Raw genomic sequence first — 24,744 nt, 5'->3', positions numbered from 1 at the left:
TTGTGATCCCTCCCAGAAACCCACAATGGACCAGGACAAAGACTCCACTTTTTCTTTTCTCCCAATGAGTGAGTGAAGATAAGAGTGCAGTGAAGCAAGAGAATAACCGAGTACAGCTGCACTATGAAGGAAAATATAACATGATCAGTGTAAAGCATACATATAGTCTGCTGCTTCTGGGAAGATGGAAGGGCACATATGTGAATGCACAAAACTACACGCTACCAAAAGAGAGCTTCAGGGAAAGTAATTTTCCTTTTGTAGCAAGTGTGGCTGTAGATCACATGCTTTGCTTACGCTTCAAAGCAGTGCTTCCCACTAAAGTTCTGGCTTGCAAGCAGGAGGCAGATGCGGAATACAGTTTTCAGAAGTGTCTGCCCAAATTCTCAGCCAGGCATGAATGTCCACACAATAATGTTTCGTGGAAGTGGACCACGTAGCAGCTTTGCAGATGCCTGAAAATAATATGTTTCTTAGGAAGGTCATTGTGGATCCATTTGTGCTCTAAGCACTGTATGCAGAGTAAATTTAGCTTTAGCATAACAAACATTGATACATTTTACAACCCATCTAGCAAGGCCAGATTTGGAAACTGGATTTCCCAAATGAGGGTTTTGCAAAAGCAACAAACAGTTTTGTTCTGCAAATAGTTTTGATACGGTCAATTTAATAGATTAGAATCCTCTTTTTGTCTAATGTCTATTAGAAATGCAACTTTCCATGTAAAATGCTGTATTTCACAAGAATGTAAAGGCTGAAACAGAGGCCATATAAGAAATGTTTAACTAACCATGTAAGTATCTGTTCGTGGCATATAGCGATGTAGATTAACCTGCTCTGCATACTCCTGCCATCTAGTGTTAGGCTCAGACGTGTGCAACTTTTATTTTCTTTGAAGAAGTCTTCGAGTCACGAGGTATGACTCCACCTATTGCTGGTAATGAGCATGGGCATTGGCACCACTGTTAGATCGTTTCTCCGCACTGAGGGCAAGGATAGGAATGGAGCGTAGAGCTACAGAATGAGATGACCATGCAAGAAAATACCGAAAAAAGAGCTACTGCAAAGACCAAAGGCTTCCGGGGAGGAGGATGGACGCATATGGATCTGCAGCACTACAGGTCATGAACGGAAAATCACATGGTAAATAACAATTTCCATTTGTGGCATGTGTAGCTGTAGACACAAATGCTGTCCCTAGACAGTAAAGCAGTCATCTTCTAAGAAGTGGCTAGGCAGAGGACATTGCTGAGGACAGAAAAAGTGTATAGAGAAAGGCTTGGCTCCCGCTACGTATGCTAAGACGTCCATACAGTAGTGATTGGTGGAAGTGTGGAGCAGGCAAAGTACCTGCTTTGCAGATGTCAGCTATCAGGATGTGGCCCAAGAAAGCCTTAGAGGCTGCTTTCCTACACCTGGGGTCACTACCATGGTGATAACTTGACACAGCTATATCATTAACCATCAGCCTCCACAGCTATTATCATGCATATTTTGAGGGAGCGTTAGTTCTGTGTTTGTATGTCCATGTATATTTGTTCATGTTTGCCCACACTGCAACGTTGCACTGTACGATTACGATGTATGTCTCATGCAACAGCAATACCATCATATCATTCCATCGTGAATCCCCACATGGGGTAAGATACGATATGGCATTGGCCATGGATATGTATAAAAACCAGGATTTAATGCTAAATAGAAGTAACATACACCATCTTGAAACATTGTTTGGAGCTCGTGTCTGAAGTCTATATATGATACATCCCACTAAGCTAGACTCTACAAAAACTATACAGATGGTAACACTTGAGTCAGCATCGATATGGAATATGCTACTTACCAGAATGCATCTGTTCTTGGCATGTAGAGCTTCAGATCTACACACTATGCATAGATCGCCATCTGGTGTTGGGCCCGGATGTTTGCACTTGTTTTTGTCCTGGAAAGTCTTTGGAAGTCACGGGGTAGGTGACTCCTCCTTAGGAACATAGTGCGCATGGGCATCGGCTCCATCCTCTGATTGTTTTTCACCAGCAGGGAAATGACAGAGCTTTGCAAGAGACAGGAAGATGCCCTTGTATGCTGTATCTAAATAAGATAATACTGCAACAGATAAAGGAAGCCGGGGAGGCGGGTGGGCGTGTGTAGATCTGCAGCTCTACATGCCAAGAACAGATGCATACTGGTAAGTAGCATATTCCGTTTGAGGCATATGAGCTGCAGATTACACATTATGCATAGATTGTATAGCAGTCCCATTCCTTAGCGGCAGCCACCAGTATCTGTTGCAGTAGTCTGGACTGGGGTTTGAGTACAGCTTGGCCCACACTAGCTTGTTGTTTTGATTGCACATCTACACAATAGTGTTTTGAGAACGTGTGCGGTGTAGACCATGTAGCTGCTTTGCAGATGTCATCTAATGGAATGTTCCCTAAAAATGCCATAGAAGCCCCTATTTTTCTTGTAGAGTGGGCTCTAGGAGGAACAGTTAAAGTACGTTTTGCTTTGTGGTAGCAAATTTGTATGCATTTAACAATCCATCTGGCTATCCCGGACTTTGATATGGGATTGCCTTTGTGTGGTGGTGAGAAAGAAACGAAAAGTTGTTTAGTTTTTTTAAAAGGTTGTGTTCTCTCAATATATTAGAGCAATGCTCTTTTAACATCTAAAGTATGAAGAACTCTTTCTGCGACTGTGTGGTTGCGAGAAGAATACGGGAAACGCCACAGATTATTTAAGGTGGAAGGGAGAAATGACTTTAGGGAGGAATTTAGGATTAGTTCGGAGAATAACCTTATTCTGATGGGTTTGTAAGAATGGTTCCTGAATAGTTAGTACTTGTAGCTCACTAACTCTTCTTAGAGAAATTATGGCCACTAGGAAAGCAACCTTCCATGTTAAGAATTGTAGCTCACATTTATGTAGAGGTTCAAAGGGAGGTCCCATTAGTCTTGTGAGAATGATATTTAAATTCCACACAGGTGAGGGTGGAACTCTGGGAGGAATTATCCTTTTGAGTCCTTCCATAAAGGCTTTGATGGCAGGTATCCTGAATAGTGATAAATGTTGTCTATTTTGTAGATATGCTGCTATGGCAGCAAGGTGTAGCCTAATAGACATATAGGCTAAGTTACACCTTTGTAGGTGTAGTAGATAGCATATGATGTGTTGGATAGACACATCTAGGGGATTGATGTTACTGTTATGACAATATATCACAAATCGTTTCCACTTGGCTGAGTAGCAGGCTCTAGTGGTAGGGTGTCTAGCTTCCTTAATGACGTTCATACAGTCAGGAGGGAGGTTAAGGTAACTGAATTCTAAGATTTCAGGAGCCAGATCGCAAGGTTGAGCTGAGCTGGGTCCGGGCGTCTGATCTCTCCACGGTTCTGGGTTAAGAGGCATGGTGAGAGGTGTAATCTTTGGTGCGGAACTACTGACTGTTCCAGCAATGTGGTGTACCACGGCTGTCTGGCCCAAGTTGGAGCAACTAGAATGAGTCAGTGAGTGTTGCCGTAGTTTGCGCACCACCAGTGGTATGAGTGGGAGAGGCGGAAAGGCGTACGCAAATCTGCCTGACCAGTTCATCCATATCGCATTGCCTTTGGACAATAGGTGTGGGTATCTGGCGGCGAACCTTGGGCATTTGACGTTTTCGTGGGTGGCGAAGAGGTCTATCTGTGGTTGCCCCCACATTTGAAAGAATGGTTGAAGAACTTGTTGATGGAGTTCCCACTCGTCAATCTGTTGCGTTTGATGACTTAACAGATCGGCTATGGTGTTTTGGACTCCTGGGACATGTTGGGCTAGGAGAAACATTTTCTGAGGTATAGCCCATCTCCATATGTTCTGTGCTAGCTGAGAGAGCCGCCTTGTTTCTGGATGTAGTACATGGCTGTCATGTTGTCTGTGCGGACTAGGACAGTCTTGCCTGATATTTGTTTTTGAATTGCTTTTAAGGCTAGGAATATGGCCAGTAATTTCAGGTGATTGATGTGGAATAACTTTTGTTGTGGTGTCCACCTGCCCTGCATGGTGTGATGTAATAGGTGAGCTCCCCAGCCAGAGAGCGATGCGTCCGCTGTCATGACAATTTGAGGAACTGGCTCTAGGAACGGTCGCTCTTTGGAAAGGCTTTTGGTGTTCCACCACTGCAGAGAGCAATGAGTGCGACCGTCTACCAACATCAGATCGGTAGCTGACCTTGAGCCTGGTTCAATTGGCGTGCTAAGCACTCTTGTATGGGACGCATCTGGAGTCTTGCGTGAGGCACTATGAATATGCAAGAGGCCATCATCCCTATGAGCTGCATGAACACTCGAGCTGGAAGAGAGTGATGCGGCTGAAATTTGGGTAGGAGAGCAAGAATGCTTGCTATCCTGGCTGGACTGGGATAGGCTAGCGCTTTTGAGGAGTCTATTGTGGCGTCGAGGTACTGTTGCGCGTGAGAGGGTTGCAGATGAGACTTGGTGTGGTTTATTGTGAACCCCATGTCGTGGAGTAATTGGATAGTTGCACGAGTGTGATGAACACACTGGTTGTACGAGCTGGCTTTTATGAGCCAGTCGTCGAGGTATGGGAAGACGTGAATGTGTTGTCTCCTTAGATGGGCTGCGACTACGGATAGGCACTTTGTGAATTGATAGTGCTGACCGTCCACTACAAACCTGAGATATTTTCTGTGAGCTGCATGAATGGGAATATGGAAATAGGTGTCCTTGAGATCTAAGGTAGCTAGGAAGTCGCTCTGTGAAAGTAGAGGGAGGACTTGCTGAAGTGCGACCATGTGGAAGTGGTCTGATTGTATGTATAGGTTTAGTGGCCTGAGGTCTAGAATAGGTCTCAGAGAGCAGTCTTTCTTTGGTATGAGAAAATACAGGGAGTAAACTCCCGTGTTTTGTTGGTGCAGGGGGAACTAGTTCTATTGCACTTTTTTGTAGTAAGGAAATTACCTCTTGTTTCAGGAGTGACAAATCTTCTGCTGACAGTGGACGCTGTTTGGGTGGAATGTTTGGGGGGTAGAGGTAAGTTCAAGACAGTAACCTGATTGCACTATTTGTCGCACCCACCTGTCTGTGGTGATGTTGGTCCAGACAGGAAGGAACTGTTGTAGTCTTCCCCCGACAGGAGTGGAATGGTCCGGGGAAAGCGGAGGGAAGTCATTGGGCAGGGGTGGAGGCAGAGCGGGTGTTGTTAGTCTTGCCTCTGCCCTTGTTATTGTTGCCTCTGTATCCTCCTCTCCGATAACCTCTGGTGAAGGTGGATTGGGCGTGTGCCTTGTAAGAGGTGGATTGGGTATCAGACAAGTATCCCTTGGAGTTGCCCTTGTAGGATGAGCGACGAAAAGAACGTCTGGGAGTTTGCAATTGCAAGGCTTCCATTAATTTGGCTGTGTCGGTGTCCTCTCCTCTTCTCAAGGGATGCATCAACATTAGGGCCAAAAAGGTGTAATTGGTCGAATGGTTGGTTGAGGATAGAGCTTTGCACCGCAGGTTTAAAACCGGAAATGCGTAGTCACGCGTGCCTGCGGAGAAGGACGCTTGTGTTTACTGCTCTGGATGCCGTATCTGCCACATCGGGAGCGCACCGGATGGAGGTGTTGGTGATAATTTTACCCTCCTGTATGAGGTCGTTGGCCTTATGTTTGTAATGTCCAGGGTGTGTTGGAGTAGGGACTCCAACTCATCATAGTGAGCCCTATTGTATCTGGCTAACAGGGCCTGAGTGTTTGCGATGCGCCAAATGTTAGCTGCCTGAGACGCTGTTCTTTTGCCAGAGGCGTCGAGGAGTTTAGATTCTTTGTCGGGCGGAGCTGCATCACCTGATGTCTGCGAATTAGCCGTTTTACTAGCATTTGAGACCCTCATGGAGTCTAATGGAACAGGGCCCTTAAGGGAAGCTGGGTCTGTAGTGGCAGGTCATTGTCACAGTCCCCTGTGTCATCATATGTGTCGTCATCGTCTACTGGTGTAGGGGATGGCGTAGGAGAACGAGGTGGTGGAGGAGGTGGAGAACGGACCCTAAGAGGTGATGTGGCTATGTTCCTCTTTTTAGGTGGTGGAGCTGGTGCATGCATGTCCAGTGGTCATTTACTGGAACGGAGAGTCAATTGACCAGTTTTAGGGTCTTTAGTTAGAGTTTTTTGTTGAGGGTCTGGTCGAAAAAGCTCTTCTGAAGACGGTTGGGTGTTCGGCGCCGAGTGTGTTAGCATCGAGGGCTTTTTCGGCGCCGGCTCCGGAGCGGTTTTGGGCTTCGAGCCGTGTGGTTTACCAGTCTGTGTGCTTCTTCGGTGTCGATGGTTTTTTCGGCTCCAAAGAGTGTGACTCCGAACTTTTGGGGTGTGGCTTCTTCATCGGCTCCGAGTGTTTTTTTGGTGCCGGGGAGTCACTGCTTGGTGTCTTCGGTGCCGAGGGCTTCGGGATGGAAGTAACAGTCGGCCCGGAGAATGGGTGCGGCTTCTTTTTTGGTGCAGATGATTGGGTTTTGGCGCCGGTGGCAGGCAGACACGAGCCCGAGACGTCGGAAGGCTTGGTAGGCTTCTTTGCCGGGCCCGAGGGAGGGGCATGGGAAGCAGTGTGTCGTTGTGCACCTGAGCCCGAAGGTGAAGGTGTGACCGAAGCCTTTGCTGTTGTAGGGAGTGGGTCGGGGTCGACGTCTCTACTTACAACCCATTGAGCTGGAGTCACTTCTTCGACGTCTGAGTCATCGGCTTTGGAGGCGCTGATGAGGCCTTCTTCAACCCGCTCCTCTGGCAGAGGTTACACACCTCATGCAGATCGGTGTGGGGAAACTTCAACCCACATCGAGGACACTTTTTGAAAGGTGTCCTTTCCATGAGCCACATGCCAAGGCTCAGGTCGGCCCGAAGGCCTTCTTCGACGACCGGAATCTTAGACTTGTAGAGATGCGCGCCGATTAGGATTCGCGATCGAGACAATACCGTCGAAAGGGTGAAGGATTGTGTGTCAAAACAGGAATCGGTAACGGTTCCGAACTGGAGCGCGAGAAACACATCCGAGCCCGATGCCGGAAAAAAACAACCGGAGGATGGAGCAGACGCCCATGCGCACTATGATCCTAAGGAGGCGTCACCTACCTCGTGACTTCCAAAGACTTTCCAGGACAAAAACAAGTGTAAACATCGGGGCCCAACACCAGATGGCGATCTATGCATAGTGTGTAATCTGCAGCTCATATGCCTCGAACATATATCTTAGACCCTGATATCATTCCAACAAGACCCATATAGACTGCAAGCTCCAGATCAGAGCATCAGTGTCTTCTATGGACTGCACTATGCCTACTCACTCCAGTGGGTTTCATACAATGACCATCATTCTGAGTCTTACTGTTAATCAGGTTTTAATTCACTCGTACAGAAGTGTGTTTTTATACTTCCACCATAGTCAATACTACACACGATTGGGGTACCATGGGAGAGTTTTTCGACCATGGGATTTTACTGTTGGAACAACAACCACTCTAGAAGTGCCTTTAATAATTCGACTACTATGTTTTCCTTCTCCCTACAGTTCGGACCTGGAACACCACAACACACACACAGTAGGTAGCACGAACAAGCACCGCTCAGTGTGGGGTAGTTTATCCACTATATGTTTTTTGTCGTGATGAAGTGCCTTGGATCCTTATGACCAACACAGGTGCGAAACATGTCGACATATTTATTGAGGGGTAACCACCACTAGGTCCCACTCTTGAGACAGTAAGTGTAGTTCTCGTATCTGTCTGCACACTTGTTGACTACCCAGTTTCCTTTGAAACCCAAAAGGTAGCTCCAACCTACCATAGGTTTTTTATTCCTGAAAGGGTATTCCTGTCAATAAAGCTTTGCGTTAGGAAACTCCCTTACCAGTTTTAACCTTGCACACTACCCCCCACGTCACAATCCCCCTTACTTGCAGTCATCTATATGGCAGCCTCTTAAAATATCTCCGCCAAAGCGCCCCTTCGGTAGACCCGTTGGCCATTGCAGCGCCGGCCCAGCGAGGATCATCGCCCAATGATGAAGCATGACTTCCTCTAGGGGATGACTGAGGGCAACAAACAGTCTCATTGACAGTCCACTCCCAATACCCCAACAGAGGCACCCTCTACACTTTGGGAATGCGTGCCTCCCTTACTCTCTATTTTTACCAAGGAACACTAGCCCTATGATTGAATTTTGTAATAGCCAAATTCAAATACCTCAGGAATCAGATGACAAGATTCAGGTGCTTGCGTTTCGGGTGCTGGAGTGTGCCCAGGCTCTGCGCGAGAAGGTCCAGACAGTTATGCAGCTTCTCCTGTGGTATCAGGGAGAGGTCGAGACAAGTGGTGAACTAGGGCTCTCTGGTCCTAGTTGGTGTCACTAGGATGACTGTGAGGGATGTTTTTGAAGTCTCCGGACTACGAATGGAAGAAGTGGGAGGCGGAAAAGCATAGGCAAAAATCCCTGACCAATTAATCCGTAGTGCATTGCCAATGGACTGTGGGGGTGGATTCCTGGAGTCTAAGCTTGGACATTTTGCAGTGGCATAGAGGTCTTTGCTGGGGAGCCCCCACTGCTGGACGTATGGGAGGAGCCAACGCATTTCGTCCAAAAAAATGTACTTCTTCAGGTCGTGCTCATTCGTATTTTCATAATCATGAGAATACCATTGGCCATTCAGCATCTACACACCACCATGCAGAATCTTATGCATCAGTGGATGAGATAATATCCAGGTCGGAACTTTAAGTATTTCGCCCCGGAAATTGGTGCCTTGATACACACAAAACAGCTGCACACTATTCTCCCCACAAATTACGTAGAATGCAAAAATTGCATTCTAACGGGATACCCGTCTTTGTTGTAACCCTTGGAGTTTTTATACAAGAAAATATAAAAAGAACTGGAACATTCAGAAAATTGAATTGGACTCTTTTCTTATGAAAATATTATTTGCGGTGCATCTCTAGCTGTGCTGTTAGTAAGGCTGGTGACCATTCAGAACTCGGAGGTCAGAATCACTCTCAGCCTTCCACGCTGCACTCACATCACACCATACCATACCTCATGTAGTTCCATTGGCTCTTCATTCACAAACTAGCACAATTCAAACTCCTCACCCAAACTTACAAGGCACTACATAACACTGGCCCCGCATACCTCAACAATTGCAACTGCTTTCACAAACCTTCCAGACACATTGACTCGTCCAGACTCGTACTTGCATAAATCCCACACATACAGAAAATCAGATCTGGCGGTTGAGCCTTCTCCTACATCGCTCCTAAAACATGGAACGACCTACTGCTACACAAAAGCCTCCTCCTCACCTCTTGAATTCCGTAAGAAGCTGAACACCTAGCTTTTTGAGTAGTCACACTAGGCCCAAAGTGTGGCTAGACTCACACCGGCTCAGCACCAGGGTACCCTCCCGGGTAAAATATAACATAATATAGGCAAATATTCCTAACCAGTTAGTTAATAGTGCATTTTGCTAATGGACTTTGGATGTGGGTACCTGTAAGCGAAGCTTGGACTTTTGGCGTTCTCTCCTGTGGCAAACAGATACAGTTCAGGCATCACAGATTGCCCAAAGAGCTTTTGAAATACTTCAGGATTCATCTACCACTCATGTTCTTGTTGCTGCATCCAGCTTAGCAGGTCCAGAAAGTAAAACATTGCGGTCATGTTGTCAATTTTTAACAGGACTGTTTTGCTGCAAATGTGTGTAAAATGCTTTGGGTGCCAATTAAATTATAGTTAGCTTTAAGAAATTAGTATGCATTTTCTGCTACGGCTGCAATCTGGTGCCTTGAACTATCAGATTTCCTGGATGTGTTGTTGGTAGTGTTGGTCACTTACCAAAAATCAAAGATGGAAATTGTGTGCCAGATGAATAAGCATGTGAAAGTAGACGTCCTTTAGACTGAGGGTTACCATTTGATCTCTTGTGCGAAGAAGAGGAATGACATCCTGCAGGGTGGTCATACTGAAGTGCTCCAACAGTAGGTATCAGTTTAGTGGCCCAAGGTCTAGGAAAGGACATAGGGTGAAGTCCTTCTTTGAAATGACACCCCTTAGCTCATCAGTTAAAAAAAAAAAAGATACTTTGGTGCTTTTGCACTTCCTCTTGCAATAGTCTCTCATGTTCCTGACTAATGGTGTAGGATATTTAATGGTTGTCGAGGGCAGTACATGAGGACATTCTTTTGGCTCCTCGCTCAATGATAAGTGCAGCACCCTTTGCTACGTAGTAGTGGTACACAATAAAGAGCTGGTGCCTGCAGGAATGAATCACAAAACTGAAGGAAAAAGCTTCAAAGACTTAAAAAATCCCAATTACGACGACTGCCAGAATCTATACTCAGAGACAGAAGTGGAGACGAGGTAAAGATGGTCAAAATAAGCCCAGACAAAAAGGCACAGACAGACTCAAAGGATTACAAGACTGAGCATACCTCCAATTTGCAACTAACAGGAACAAAATTCGGGGATACAAATCCAGACGAGAAAGAGGCAATTCACCTAATGAAAAATATTTTTTCAACTGCATTGTGACGCAGTGAATGACCATATTTTGTTCTCTCATACTGTGAAACAGGAACAGTAATGCTGTGAACAGGAAGCCAGGAGCCATGTGAGTTTAGGAAGTATTAAATTGAAACAAATGATTTAGGCTCAAAATGCAATTACCCGATCGTTCTGGGAAAACTGGAGCGTTTTCAAAAAAAAATAAAATCATCCAGCATTTTCTTGAGATTAACTGCTGTGCTGTTGTCCCACGTTGTTGCCGAACTACCACTCCGAAGATGGCTAGAGTGCCAGGAGTAGATCAGAACGTTGAGGTCAACCAGCCAAGCCTCCTGCAGCTGGAAAGATTTTGGGCATGGGCTATTCGAGCTATAATCAGCCAGCGAAGGCCTGACTTGGCCGTCGCCATTCCGCCAAGGCCCTTCCTCCCCAACCCAGCCTAGCTGCACTCCCAGATGGTAAGTCCAACAGTGGTGTGAAACTCCAAGCTCTATTCTTGCTGGATGATGGACAGTAGCCACTTGTCTGAGGTTATTTCCTACTACTGTGATAAAATAACCGGAGTTTAACACCAACAGGTATTGTATAACGGGGAATGGTGGTAAGTTACTAATTAGAAGTGGATGGGCGCTTCCCATGGCTTCTTTTACTTTCTCCTCTGAAATAAATCTCCTTTGGCCAAGGACTTTTGGCCTTGTCCCTCCCTAATGGTCGGCTGCTGATAGAAGGCAGGCTGCTCCAGAGTTGCAGTTTAGGCACCCATTTTGCCTGTACGCACCGGAAACCAGTCTTACTGGTTTGCATCTAGTCTGCACTCAGGGCTTTGGCTGTCGTTTTTTTTTTTTCCCATCATGGTGTCCACTTGGAACCCAGAAAGAAGCTTAACATCAAAAAGAGCACCAATGATGTACTTTTGGACTATGGGATGGAAATCAGAGACATGTCGCCAGGAATATTTTCTGAGAAAGACACCAGTAATCACCTCCCTGGAAGCTATATTCGCCAGATGCAATGAACATCAGATGTTGGCATTTGAGATGATCTTACCTCTGTTGACTAACTCCTTGCTGCATTTATGGCACGTTTCGAGGAGGTTTCCAACTATTTATTTAATCTCCTCCCAATGGTAATGCTCATAGCTTGAGAGGAGGCTCAAAGACTTGGCTATGTGCCACTGTGTGGCGTCTCCCACTGCTATACGCTTACCAACAGTGTCTATTTGTGACTTTCTCTATCTGGAGTTGGTACATCTCTTGTTCCCTAGGCAGATGTCCACTTTCTAAGTGGTGTATACTATCAGAGAGTCTGTTGTACATGGCCCCTGAAGTAAAGCAGGTGATCAGGCACAGGCTTGTACTTCTTTTTGATCTAAGGTGTAACCACCCTGGCCTCCATAGGCTCCAAAAAGTAATTATCCTCCTCTATGATGTGCAGTTTAACCTTGTGGTGGTCTGAGGCCATTTGGATCACAGCATGATCTGCTGTTGTGTCACCTGAAGGTGAAGCCTTAACCGGATATGCCTCAAGGTTGGGGTCATCCTGAGGATCCACATTATAGTCCTGCCAATGATCTTCTCCCTCATCTGGTGTTACAGGGTCATGGTAGGTTTCCTGTAGATCAAACTTATTATCTTGAGCTGACACCGTACTGTAGTGAGGGAGGTGAATGATGTGCAAATGTGGTGGAGAAGGAGCAGGGCTGGGTGGTAACTGAGGAACAGGGATGGTGTCCTTTTCGAAAGCGGGAAGTATGCAATTCCTCAGAGAGTGCCTCTTTAAACATCAGCTTCCTCTTCTTAAGAGGCGCAGAGTCTTGCTCCTGTGGTTAAGGGCTAGCTAAGATCTTTCCTGATTGAGAATGATTTTTCCTCTGTTTGACATCAGGCTGTTATGGGAGTTTGAGGACTCCTGTTGTGTCACACTGTAGAAGCAGGTGTCAAGATGCGTTTCCCATATCTCAAGGACTGGCCAGAGTCAAAGTAGGCCCTCTGTGAAAAATAGGCTCAGGAATAGTGGCCAGAGCAGGCTATCGAGGCCTGTTCAGCAGAGCCTTGAAGCTTCTCTCCCTCAAGAGCAATGCTTGCCCTGGGTTCCAGAATCTTGTCAAAGTCAGACCCTGGATGGTCACTCTGTGGATACTACCTGGGATTTCAGAGGACTCTTCCTCAGGACTTTAATCCACCAAGGGCACCAGACTGGCCTTCCCCTTTCAAGTAAGATTCCTCTATGTCCTTGGGTGTGAAGATCAGTGCTAGTCTTGTAGTATCCTCACACTGCATCCTGCTCTTTTTGGTATTTGAGAAGTCTTTTTGTTTTTGAAGACATTGCAGAACAAACAGTGCAATTCTTCATGGTCTCTTGGCAAGTACTTGTTGCAAACTCAGTGTCCCCGATGGGAACTTGCTGTTACACTTCAGACAGAACTCAAAGGGAATGTTCTTCATAACCACCACCCCACCGCTCCCAAGAGTCATTTGCATATGACACAGTGCAGAGAGAAATCCTCCAGTATGGTGAGAGTATAGTTGTTGTCAGTAGTGCTGGTTTTTCAGATGCTGGAGAAGGCAATTCTGGTCACTAAAGTCTTTGCCCTGATGCATAGTGGGTTTCTGAGAGGTATCATGAGTTAAACTGAAACTCAAACTTATACTTCGAAGAACAACAACTGGCAAAAAAACAACCTGCAATGTAAGCACCCAAAAAAATAGATGGCAGGAGTATGCATAGCATGTGATATATAGCTAAACATAAATGATAAAGCTATGTTGGTAGCTCAGACAACAAACCATGCTGGTATACTGGAATAAGCCTGAATCACAATACATATACAAATACGGTCAGAGGAGCTGGTGCTAAACCAATGTTCCATGAATTCTTTTCAACACTTTCATAGTTCAATTTTTTTGTTGTTGTAAATTTCTAAAATAGACTTTTCCAATGATATTGTGGTGATAGGGCATGGAGAGTAAAGTGTGCGAGGCACCTCTATAAAATAAAATGGGTCATTAAAAGCCAGACATTCACTCATTATTCCTTTCACATGACAGGAAAGAGGGCGGGAAAGAGGACGCCTCACTCTCTTCCCTGTGCCTCCTACTATGGATACTGGAATGCAAAGATTTCCACAGCATTAAAGGTAGAAAATCTCCCCTCGCTGCCTTCAGGCACAGTTTGTTTGTCCACTCTTTTGTCCTCTGCCACAGACTAAAGGAATTATTCACTAGCACAGCTATTGGATCCCTTTTTTGGCACAAGGCGAGGCCTGCCACACTAATACTGCACAAGCATCCCTACAACTTGCACTATTTGAGCCATTTGTGGTGACCGTAAGCTTACCTTAGTAAGGGATTATTGCTTTGGTTTAATGCTTTGAAAGTGAGGTAGCGCTCCTTAGCAGACATTCGAGGCTTGTAGTAACGCATGAGTCCTTCAAACTGCTTGTAGGAAATGCCAGACTGAATCTGAAAAAGCAGAAGAGAAAGTCGGCTAAGAGAAAGAAGACAAACCTAATTTACTCAGAGGACTGGATATTTTTTAGGGGTGAATCTAAAATGCCCTATGCCAAGAAGAACGTTGCAAGTCCTGTTTTGTTTTAGAACTACAACAGCTTGAGGAAGAGGGGGCTGGAAACAAGGAGACAGAAATTCAGATGTGATACGGAGATAGTTGTGAATTGTTTTTTACATCACACATATATTTACAGTTTAGACATAACAATGCACTTCTAACTTGCGGTAGAGAGAGAAGAAGTTGGTTAGCTGAGAATCAAATGACTTATTTTTGGTCACATGTTGAAGCTGGGATTAAACCCAGGTCTCCAGGACACAAGTTAAGCATCAACTCCAAATATGCTCCCTTCATGTAAGCAAAACAGTAACAAGAGTGGTGGCAGAATGAAAATATATAAATACATATATACATACATATACACACATACATATACACACATACATATATACATACACACTTATATACATATTACTCACACACACACACGCATATACACATACACACACATACATATACACACATACATATACATCCATATATACACAAATATACATACACATAATATACATACATACATATACACACATGCATACATATACATACTTACCCTGATTGGAAAGACCTGCTGAATAGAAGAGGATTTTGGAGACCTGTTTCAGCCGCATGAGTAAGCTGCACTTCTAAATGCTGTTAAAAGCAGTTTTGTGTGTATTTTTCTAGACATTGGGTTCCCACAACAGCAACTGTTTTTTGTTAATTTCTTACATTTTTTACTCTCAGGGTTACATTTTATTGCACACTTTAAGACTGGGAATGTGCCGAGTTTGATACTTGAATTTTCATTATGCAACATTGCACTATTTGAAACATTGCAACATCGAGAGATCCAGAGTGTGTTGTAATCTTTTCAATTGACATGTACATGGGAATATAATGTTCTTGCTTTTGTTACTCAAGGCTGAATTTTAAAGGTGTGATTTGCAAGATTTCTGGTCAGTATTATGACTTTATCGAACGAACTAATTTCAGAGGAACAATAGTGCGTTTAAATGGAGTATGGATGAGATTCGAAATGACTAAGCGGCGAGCATTGCATGACTTTGATCTATTCACAGCTAGTACTGAATTGAATTTAAAGTACTTACCTCAGTTTAGCAACAACGTTACGAATGTCCAAAGCAATTTTGATAAATTTTGTTGGATAAAATTAATTACCCTGAGTGTGTAAATAATCATGTAACAATTGCTCTATCTAGCCCAAAACGCGTCGGTTAAGTGAGGAACATTGGAAAAGTATGTCAGTGACAGCAGTTTTCTTTCAATGAGCTTTTACCTAACTGTGAGTGCCATTTCCACCGAGGGGGTAACTCTTTGATATATATATTCACTGAAAAAACCAAAGGTTTCAGGGGCGTTATAGTTAGGAATTGGCATTTAAAAAACCTTAGAAATTCACTGAAAAAAACATAGGTTTCAGGGGCGTTCTAGTTAGCTGGACATTTCCCTCGTACAAAACCCTAGAAATTCCCCTTTTATAGTTAGTTCAGCTAACTATACCTCGCGCCCCCGCAATGCACTGCTGATGACGTCACATATTACATCACTCATGACATGGTCAGTGACATCACTGATGACATCACTCATTACATCATCCATTGAGTATGTGTTTCTGAACAGTTTTATTATGTTTAATATATATAGGGAAAGGCCTGTTGAAAAATAAGTGGGTGTACAAGTGTGTGAATGGATGATTTTCTAGGTGCGTAACTGACTCTATAAGGGAGTCATTAAATGTATCTTACTGCAGACTAGTGACTAAACTGTGTGAATGTCTGTAGGTGTCTGTGTGTTGGTGTATAAGTGGCTGCATGTTTTTTTGAATAGCTATATGAGTGTCTATATGGGTTATTGATTGGTTGTCTGAGTATCTGTATGGGTGCCTGAGTGTTTGTGTGGGTAGGGTGTGTGTGACTGTGACTAGATGTGTGAGTGGGTGATTCAGTGGGGGCATGTTTTTAAAGAGTGTATCTGTGATGGACTGTATGGTTGGGTGAGTGTATGTATAGGTGTGTTAGTGATTGAATGTATATCTCAGTGGTACATGTGTGAGTAACTACATATGTGAAAGGCAGTATATATGTGTGTAAGAGTATATAAGTGGGTATATGTGAGTGTGTGATTGTGAGAGTGGCTGTATGGATGAGTGTGTGCTTGTATCAGTGATTGTATAAGAGCGTAAGAATGTGGTACTATTTTTATGAGTAAGTGAACTTGTGTGTGTATAACTGCATAGGTGAGTAAATGGGAGTGTGATTAATTATTTGCATGACTGACTAGGTGTGTGAGTATGTCTATGGATGATTAGCGGTGTCTGAGTTTCTATATAGGTATATAAATGCATATGATAGTCCTGTACTGAGTGACTGCAAGTATGAGTGACTCTACAGGTGAGTGAGTGGAGGTGTGTGTAGACCTAAGAGTCAATGAGTGTGTATGTAGTTATTGGTATTGGAGTATCTATGGTATTGAGAATGGAAGTCTGAAATTTTGAGACGGTGTATCAATGGTTATATTAGGGTGTGAGAAGATGCACTAATTTATCACATGGATGAGTCATCAGTGATGTCATTTGAGATGTCATCAGTGATGTCATCAGTGATGTCACTGACCATGTCATGAGTGATGTAATATGTGACGTCATCAGCAGTGCATTGCGGGGGCGCGAGTTATAGCTAGCTGAACTAACTATAACAGGGGAATTTCTAGGGTTTTGTACGAGGGAAATGTCCAGCTAACTATAACGCCCCGAAACCTTTGTTTTTTTCAGTGAATTTCTAAGGTTTTTTAAATGCCATTCCTAACTATAACGTGCATGAAACCTATGGTTTTTTCAGTGAATTTCAAAGGTTTTTTAAATGCTAATTCCTAGCTATATCAGGCCTGAAACCTATGTTTTTTTCAGTGAATTTCAAAGGTTTTTTTAAATGCTAATTCCTATCTATAACTTATCTCTGAAGATATCATGTTTAATGATTTTGATTGGATTTCTATATTTTTCGGGGCAAGATGGCGGCCGCGGCACGGGCTGTGTAAACAGCTCAATCCCTCGATCTAGGTGTGGAAGGAGGAATTATGTCATCTTTTTCCCTGTGAACCGTTGAAATCATTGAGGAGGAACAGTGCTTTATCGTGTTTCTAATCGCAAACAATGTGCTTCAGCTTGGACTAAGTATCTGGAATACATTTTTTTTGAAACGCTGAGACTTGCCGAGTTCGCCGGGTGTGGGGAGGAGTTTTCTTATCTTTGGTTGATGCTGCAGCCCCTAACGGTCGGATGGTATCTGGATTCCTGCGTTTGATTAAAGCTCCGGACTGGCGACCTCCTGCTTTCTGCTTTGGTGTCTTTCAAAGGGTGGTCAGTGGATACGGAAGAACCGCTCGCCGAAGAATGCCACCGAAAGCAGCAACTCAAAGAGCTAAAACGCAGGCAGCTACAGTGGAGGACTCTCAATACGGAGTAACTGGTGAGGCGGCAGCAATGGGTGAAATGGGGGGGGCCTGGAATTGCTCAGAGTTTCACTAATGCAACTCAGAAGAGGGGGGGGGGGGGGGGGGGGTTGAACGAGTGGTTAAGGAAAAGACACACATGGCAAAACATGGTGCGCGAACTCTCCCAGACTGGTTCGAAAAGCAGGCAGTAAAAAATACAGTGTTGCAATCTGAACAAGGAAAGGAGACAGCTTTGGATACAACCGATACTGATAATAATGTTTCCAGTAGCTCTCCCCCCCTCGAGATAGTGTTGTATCGACCCCCCTATCTACATCTACAACAAACCCAATTATATTAGGCGCAAAGCAAGTAAAGGAGCAAGGAAAAGAAACCCAGCATAATGTTAGTTCAGACAGATGCATTCTGGGAGTTGAAGTTTCTGAATGCCCTCTATTGGAAGAGCCAACTGGGAGTTGAAGTTTCTGAATGCCCTCTATTGGAAGAGCCAACTGGTAATCTGGATAATTCGATATCGGAATTATATTTGGCAGGGCTAAATAAGGGGATGTCGTTACAGGATCCATTAGGATCCCAGGAAATTGTTGATAATTTTTATTCCCCATCAGATCATTCGTCAGATGAAAGTGTCAATTTAAGTAAAGATTGGACTGACAATGAAGAGTACAGCAGCATGGATGATGGAGTTAGATCTAGTATGGACTCTCCCGGCATTGCTGTAATCACCGTTAAAAAAGCTAAAACAGGAAGAAGCCGACAGACAAATAGTGATAAGCAATCTTTAAAGGCGGGTGCACTTTCCGACTCGATACTTCCAGAGAGTATAATGGCAGGATTAGATCGAGCATATCCAGAAATTGAACCCATTGTACAAACACCGGCTCCAGAGATAACTCGGTCTATGATTTATAACACTATGATGGAAAATAGAGCAGAAATAAAATCAGATAATGCCCGCATGCAAGCTACTTGTCGTAAAGTACAAAATTCTGTTCGGAGAGTAATGAAAATACGTTCTGATATGGCTCTTAGAGTGACTGAAGCAGAGTCTAGGATTTCCACATTAGAAGGCGATCTGGCCGTACAGAAACACATCGGGATGATATTAGTATCAAATTGACAGAATTGGAAAATCAAGCTCGCAGAAAGAATTTGCGTGTTTTAGGTATTCCGGAAAAAAAAGAAGATTCGGACGTCCGGAAATTTATTTGTGAACTGTTTACAGAGGCTTTTCCGGAATTGACTCTCTGGGATTGGTCAACGGAGATACAAAGAGCTCATAGGATTCCTTTTACTATGAGAAGAGTGAGGCAAGGAGAGGAAGACAGACCAAGAGCCATTCTTGTACGATTTAATGATTTTCTGGCGAGAGAGGCTGTTTTTGGATTAGCTAGGCCGGATAAAAAAAAAGGATGGCGAAAGGTTGTAACTTTTTTGTAAGACCTGATTTTTGTAAGGAAACGGTATCAAAACGTTGGCATTTACGTCAACTTATATCAGGATTCAAAGAAAAAGGTGCAACAGTTTATCTACAGAATCCAGCCAAGCTTAAGATTATAATTAAGGGCCAGACCAGGTTTTTTTTGTCAGAGATTGAAGCTAAGGAATTTTTACAGTCATTATAGTTTGTGATTTAACTATCTAAGGATTTTTTTTTGCTATTAAAGTTAAGGGGAATTTAGTATAAATGTGTGGATAATAAAGTTATTCTCCTTCCCACTCAGTTAAAAAGGGGGAGGGCGGCACTCCATACCTTTAGGGACTGATTGTCCTTATGTCACATATGGTGGGTTGGGAGGGGTGGGTGGGGAGGGTGGACGATACGGGGCACTGGGAAATGGGGTGAGGGAAAGGTGGAGGGACAGGGGTGTTGGGAGGGTGAAAAGTCAGCGGCAGCCTTGATATATATTTTGGTTGATTCTCTATGTAGAAAGTATTATGTAAGGATTGTACAAATGCAAATGCAAAAGTTATATGTCATAATAGTTATTTTGTCTCAAGCTGGGAGATATTTTCTAAATTTTTCTGTAGTATGGCTAGAAAATTAAATATATGCACTCTTAACATTTGTGGGCTTAACGATGTGAAAAAAAGAGATGTATTAGCCAAACTCATTCAGATAACACATATTGATATATTATGCTTACAAGAAACTCATATAGCATTGGCTAAAAGGGGTTGTTTGAATAAGTTAGGGTTAGAATTGGTTGCCTGTTCTAAACAAACTGGGGTGAAGAGAGGAGTAGCCATTCTTATGAAAAGAGGTTTAGGCATATGTATTAAGTCTTTGGAAGACAAATGGGGTCGATGGGCTATCAGTCTACTAAAGGTTGGGCGGTTTAGATTTACATTATGTACTGTATATGGTCCAAATTTGGATGATATGAAACTTATGAATTTTTTAAACATAGAATTAGCCCAATGGCCTCAACCATTAGTTATGTGTGGCGATATGAATATTCATCTGGAAGCTAATCTGGATATAAGGGCGACCCCGTCGTATACTGGTAGAAAGCCACAAACTTTTACAGCTTTACGGGAGTTAATCATAGATCATGGTCTGTATGATGTTTGGAATGCAACTCATGCAGATGACCCAGGCTATACCTTTTTTTTTTTTTTCGGCCCCACATAGTAAATTCGTTCGGTTAGACTATTTTTTTATTTCACTGCAATATATAGGAAAAACCAATTTAGAGATTCTCCCTAAACTTATTTCTGACCATAATCCCGTATTACTTGATCTAATGGTTATTCCGTATCCGGGAGAAGGAACTTATTTGTGGTCTTTTGAAAGGAATTTGCTATTGGATGAAGAGTATTGTCAATTTATGGTCAAGGTGATACAGGAGTTTTTTAAATTTAATAAAGGAACTGCATCTAATAGGATAGTTTGGGATGCTTTTAAAGCGATAGTTAGGGGGGGAAACTCTAAGTTTTTCAAAATCTATACGTAAAAAATTGATGGCTAGATATAGGAACGATTTCATGATGGTTACATTAGCGGAACATAAACTAGCTGACGCGATCAGATTGGGTCAGGATATAGGCCCGGCTCAGAGAGAACTTACTATTAAAAGAGCTATAGTATATTCTAATATTGCTAACCAAATTGCCTTAAAATATAAACAATATAAAGAACAAGCATATGAATTTGGCAAAAAAACTGGCAAAATTTTGGCTAAAAGGTTAAGGCAAAAAGCCATCTACAACGATATTGTTAAGATTATTGACGTAAACGGGGCTCTTCAAGAAACCAAAGAGGGTGTTTTAGAAGCCTTTCAAACATTCTATCAATCTTTATATAGTGCACCCGTCAAATGAGATATTAGACTACGAGGAAGGAGGTTATTTGAAAGATCTAGAGTCTTTAGAGTCTTCAGGACTCTCAGAGGCACAAAAAGCAGTGTTATCTGCTCCTATAGTATGGGAGGAAGTGGAAAATGCTTTACTAGAACTAGCTTTGGGTAAAGCGATGGGTCCTGATAATATCCCTTTGGAATTTTATCGTACGTTTAGAAAGTTACTTAAAAAAGAATTATTAGAAGTAGGTCAACAAGCTTTTTTGGGTAACCCTCCGGACTCGTGGTCTGAAGCAATTATAGTAATTTTTTTTTAAAAAGGGAAGATAGATACTGATATGGGGTCTTATAGACCGATATATCTTCTTAATGTAGATAGTAAGATCTACTCAAAGGTTATAGCAAATAGGCTAAACAATCTCATGCCTATGCTGGTATGTAAAAGACAACATGGATTTATTAAGCAGCGTGATACGACAGATCATGTTAAAAGAATTATATCTTTACTAGACTGGGCACAGGCCTCTAATTCTCCTGTTGCAGTAGCCCTGTTGGACGCTGAAAAAGCGTTTGACCGGGTCTCCTGGAAGTTTTTATGGTCAACCGTAATTTGTAAGGGGCTCCCTGCCGAATTTATTAAAGCTATACAGGCTTTATATATTCGTCCAAAAGCAGCAATTCGTATTTCGGGTAGACTTTCAGGTAATATAATGATTACAAGGGGGACAAGACAAGGTTGTCCCAGTTCGCCCTTGCTATTTGCTTTGTACATCGAGCCTTTTTTAAATAGTCTGGAAAATAATGCTGGAATTGAACCAGTTCGAATACATAATATAACCTATAAGGTGTTTGCATATGCAGACGACATCGCTATAGTTACAACAGATATTAAGACTGCTTTACCCAAGCTAGTGGAAGCAGCGGAAAAATTTGGAAGGCATTCTGGGTATAAATTAAATGTTTCTAAGACCTAGCTGCTACATTCGGATGAAGGGCGTCCAAATGATATGACTTGAGTCAGAAGCTACATATCTGGGAATTAAAATATCTGCAGAAATAGATAAGATCGTATGCTTAAATATTGATCCGATAATAGTGTCAGCCAATAAGACTTTAGAAAGATTGGATAATCTTCACCTATCTTTATATGGTCGTAGTAATGTAATAAAAATGGTTATCTTTCCTAAATTTTTGTATTTATTTCGCATGAGTCCCCTACTCTTTCCTACTCTGTTTTTTGATCGAATTGATAGAATGTGTTCTAGGTTTCTTTGGAGCTATCATAGGTCCAGAAGAGCTTTTAAAAGGTGCATATTACCAAGAGATAGAGGGGGATGGGGAATACCTAATTTTTGGCTATATTATTGGTCAGTTCTTATGCAGAATATGGGTGTTTTATTTGCCCACGATGTATGAATTGAAGAGTCAGCAAGCCCGTCAATATATGAGATGGTATTGGGTGAGGAAACCCGACAATGTTTAGTCCGTATAATTGAACCCAGTTATTACAAAAAAACTAAATGTAAAATCTTTATGACAGCTTTTGAGATTTGGAGAAAAGTCAAAAAGAGAATTGGCCTTAATTTAAATCAAAATTTTTATATTCCGTTGAATAATTGTTTTTTGTTACCAGATATTTTCAGAGATTCTATTATGGCTAGATGGTATCGGGCGGGTATCTGTCAATTGGGAGATTTATTTGATGGACATCAGTCTCTTTTCTTTTTTTGCAAGAAAAATATAGCGTAGCTCGTACATAATTTTTTTAATATCTAAAGATACGTAGTTTTCTTGAAATGAAAAGTAGAAAAAATCAAATTATGTTTAAAAAGGTCAAAATCATTGAAGCAACTCGAAAAAGACTGAGAATTGGCCCTATTTATCAATTAATTATTGAAAATTATGAAGATGACTTACTGGCCTGGGAGGATAAATGGCAAAATAAACTTGGGGTGGATAAAATAGACATGAACCGAATAATAGAAATATCTATTAAAAATGTTATTTAGGGTCGCGCCTTTTCTTCGCGATATGTTTTTGGAGTCGCGTGAGCTTGGTTCCCTCCCTAGGGACCAGCGGCTTGCCACCATAGTTGTGATTCCCAAGGAGGGCAAGCCTCGTGATCATTGTGCCTCATACAGGCCCATTTCCCTCCTGAATGCTGAACCAAAGATCCTCGCCAAGGTCCTCGCTAATCGCCTACTCGCTGTTATCTGTGACCTGATTCATCCGGATCAGTCTGGTTTCATCCCGCACCGGAACACCGCGCTCAACCTGCGGCGTTTGCATGGCGTTCTCGCCAGGGCGGAGTTTCTTTCCGAGCCGGCCATCTTGGCTTCCTTGGACGCCACAATGGCCTTTGATACGATAGAATGGTCGTACCTTTGGGCCACTCTGGCGAAGTTCGGTTTCGGGCCGGGATTTATTAGTTGGGTCAGACTTTTATATACGGATCCGCTGGCTCAGGTTGTTGTCAATGGGAGGGTGTCCCGGCCCTTCGCTCTTGGGAGGGGTACTAGGCAGGGGTGTCCGTTGTCCCCCCTGCTCTTTGCTCTTGCTTTAGAACCACTCGCGGCTTGGCTTCGATGGGAACCGTCGATGAAGGGCATTCAATGGGCCCCTGGATTTGAGGACCGAGTCTCGTTGTACGCCGACGATATTCTTTTGTACCTCACCTCCCCGCGTGAATCACTTAATGTCCTTTTTGACGTCCTCACTTCTTTCGGGAAAAACTCTGGGCTGATCATCAACTGGTCCAAATCCTGTGTGTATGTTATTTCCGGTGACCTTCCCCCCTTGCCGAATAGGTTTCCCATTCAAATTTCGCAGTCCGGTTTCAAGTACTTGGGGATCTACATATCGTTGGACCCGGCGGTCCGCCATGAGCATAATCTCCTTCCTCCTCTCCGGCGACTAAAGTTGGATGTGGCTCGTTGGCGTAAGTTGCCGTTGTCGCCACTCGGTCGAGCGGCACTTCTTAAAATGATGTCCCTGCCCCGATTTCTTTATGCACTCCAGAACTCCTTTGATGTTATTCCGGCGGCCTACTTCTGGGAGGATTGAGGGTCTACAGAGGAGACTTATTTGGGACGGTCGCGCTCGTGTCGCTCTTGCAAAATATTGACTCTCCCCTGGTATGACGGGGACATCGCGCTCCCGGACATCAGGAGGTACTATTGGGCCTCCCAGCTGTCCGCTGTCAACCATGCTACGTATGCCCCCGGCCCAAATCCGGCTTTCGAGATGGATAAATATCAGTTGCCCGGTGGCAACTTCAATAGAGCGCTCTATTCTCGGACGGCGGGGAGGAACCTAACGGGACCCACTAAGATTGCAGTGCGTGCGTGGAGGGATGCTAATGTGGCCATGCGTTGGAATGATCGCCTGACGCGAGCGACCCCTCTGTTTGCGTCGGACGTATTGGGTTGCCTCTGGACGACGAAAGGTTTTGAGAATTGGGATATGATTGGTATCAGCAGAGTGGGTGATCTCTGGGTGAAAGGTTCTGTCAAGTCCTTTTCGGCGCTTCAGAGTGAGTATGAGCTGAGTGAGAGGGAGTTCTTCAGGTACGCACAGGTTCGCCACGCTTTGCTGTCGGTTTTCAAGGCCGGTACCACGATCCCCGTAGCTTCACCGCTCGAGGACCGTATACTTGATGGTCATCTGCCCGATAGTACGATTTCTTTGATTTATAAGAAGTTAATCAACAGTAGGGCGGACCTCCTGGGGCATCTTCGGGAGGCCTGGACCGGAGACGGGTTGGAGTTGGATGACGAGGACTGGCAGTCTGCAGTGTCTTCCCCGAAAGAGGTCGCCATTCCTGCCCGTCTCCGTCTTGTCCAGCTTAAAATTCTTCACCGTGTGTATGTGACGGGTCCTCGTTTAGTTGCGATGGGTTTT

General features: G+C 43.6%; 1 protein-coding gene across 1 annotated transcript in view; it reads right to left on the bottom strand.

Annotated features, from left to right (window-relative positions):
- TPCN1 (two pore segment channel 1) overlaps positions 1-24,744 on the bottom strand; it is a 350,431-nt gene that overhangs the window by 134,732 nt on the left and 190,955 nt on the right. Inside the window, exon 12 of the mRNA XM_085634844.1 lies at positions 13,859-13,983. Coding sequence (XP_085490970.1) covers positions 13,859-13,983 — 125 coding nt within the window. The remainder of the gene's footprint in view (positions 1-13,858; positions 13,984-24,744) is intronic.

This window comes from Triturus cristatus, chromosome 11, assembly GCF_964204655.1.
Source record: "Triturus cristatus chromosome 11, aTriCri1.1, whole genome shotgun sequence".
Taxonomy (NCBI): Eukaryota; Metazoa; Chordata; class Amphibia; order Caudata; family Salamandridae; genus Triturus; species Triturus cristatus.
The sequence above is the reverse complement of the archived record's forward strand: the minus strand, read 5'-3'. Positions and strand labels throughout refer to the sequence as shown.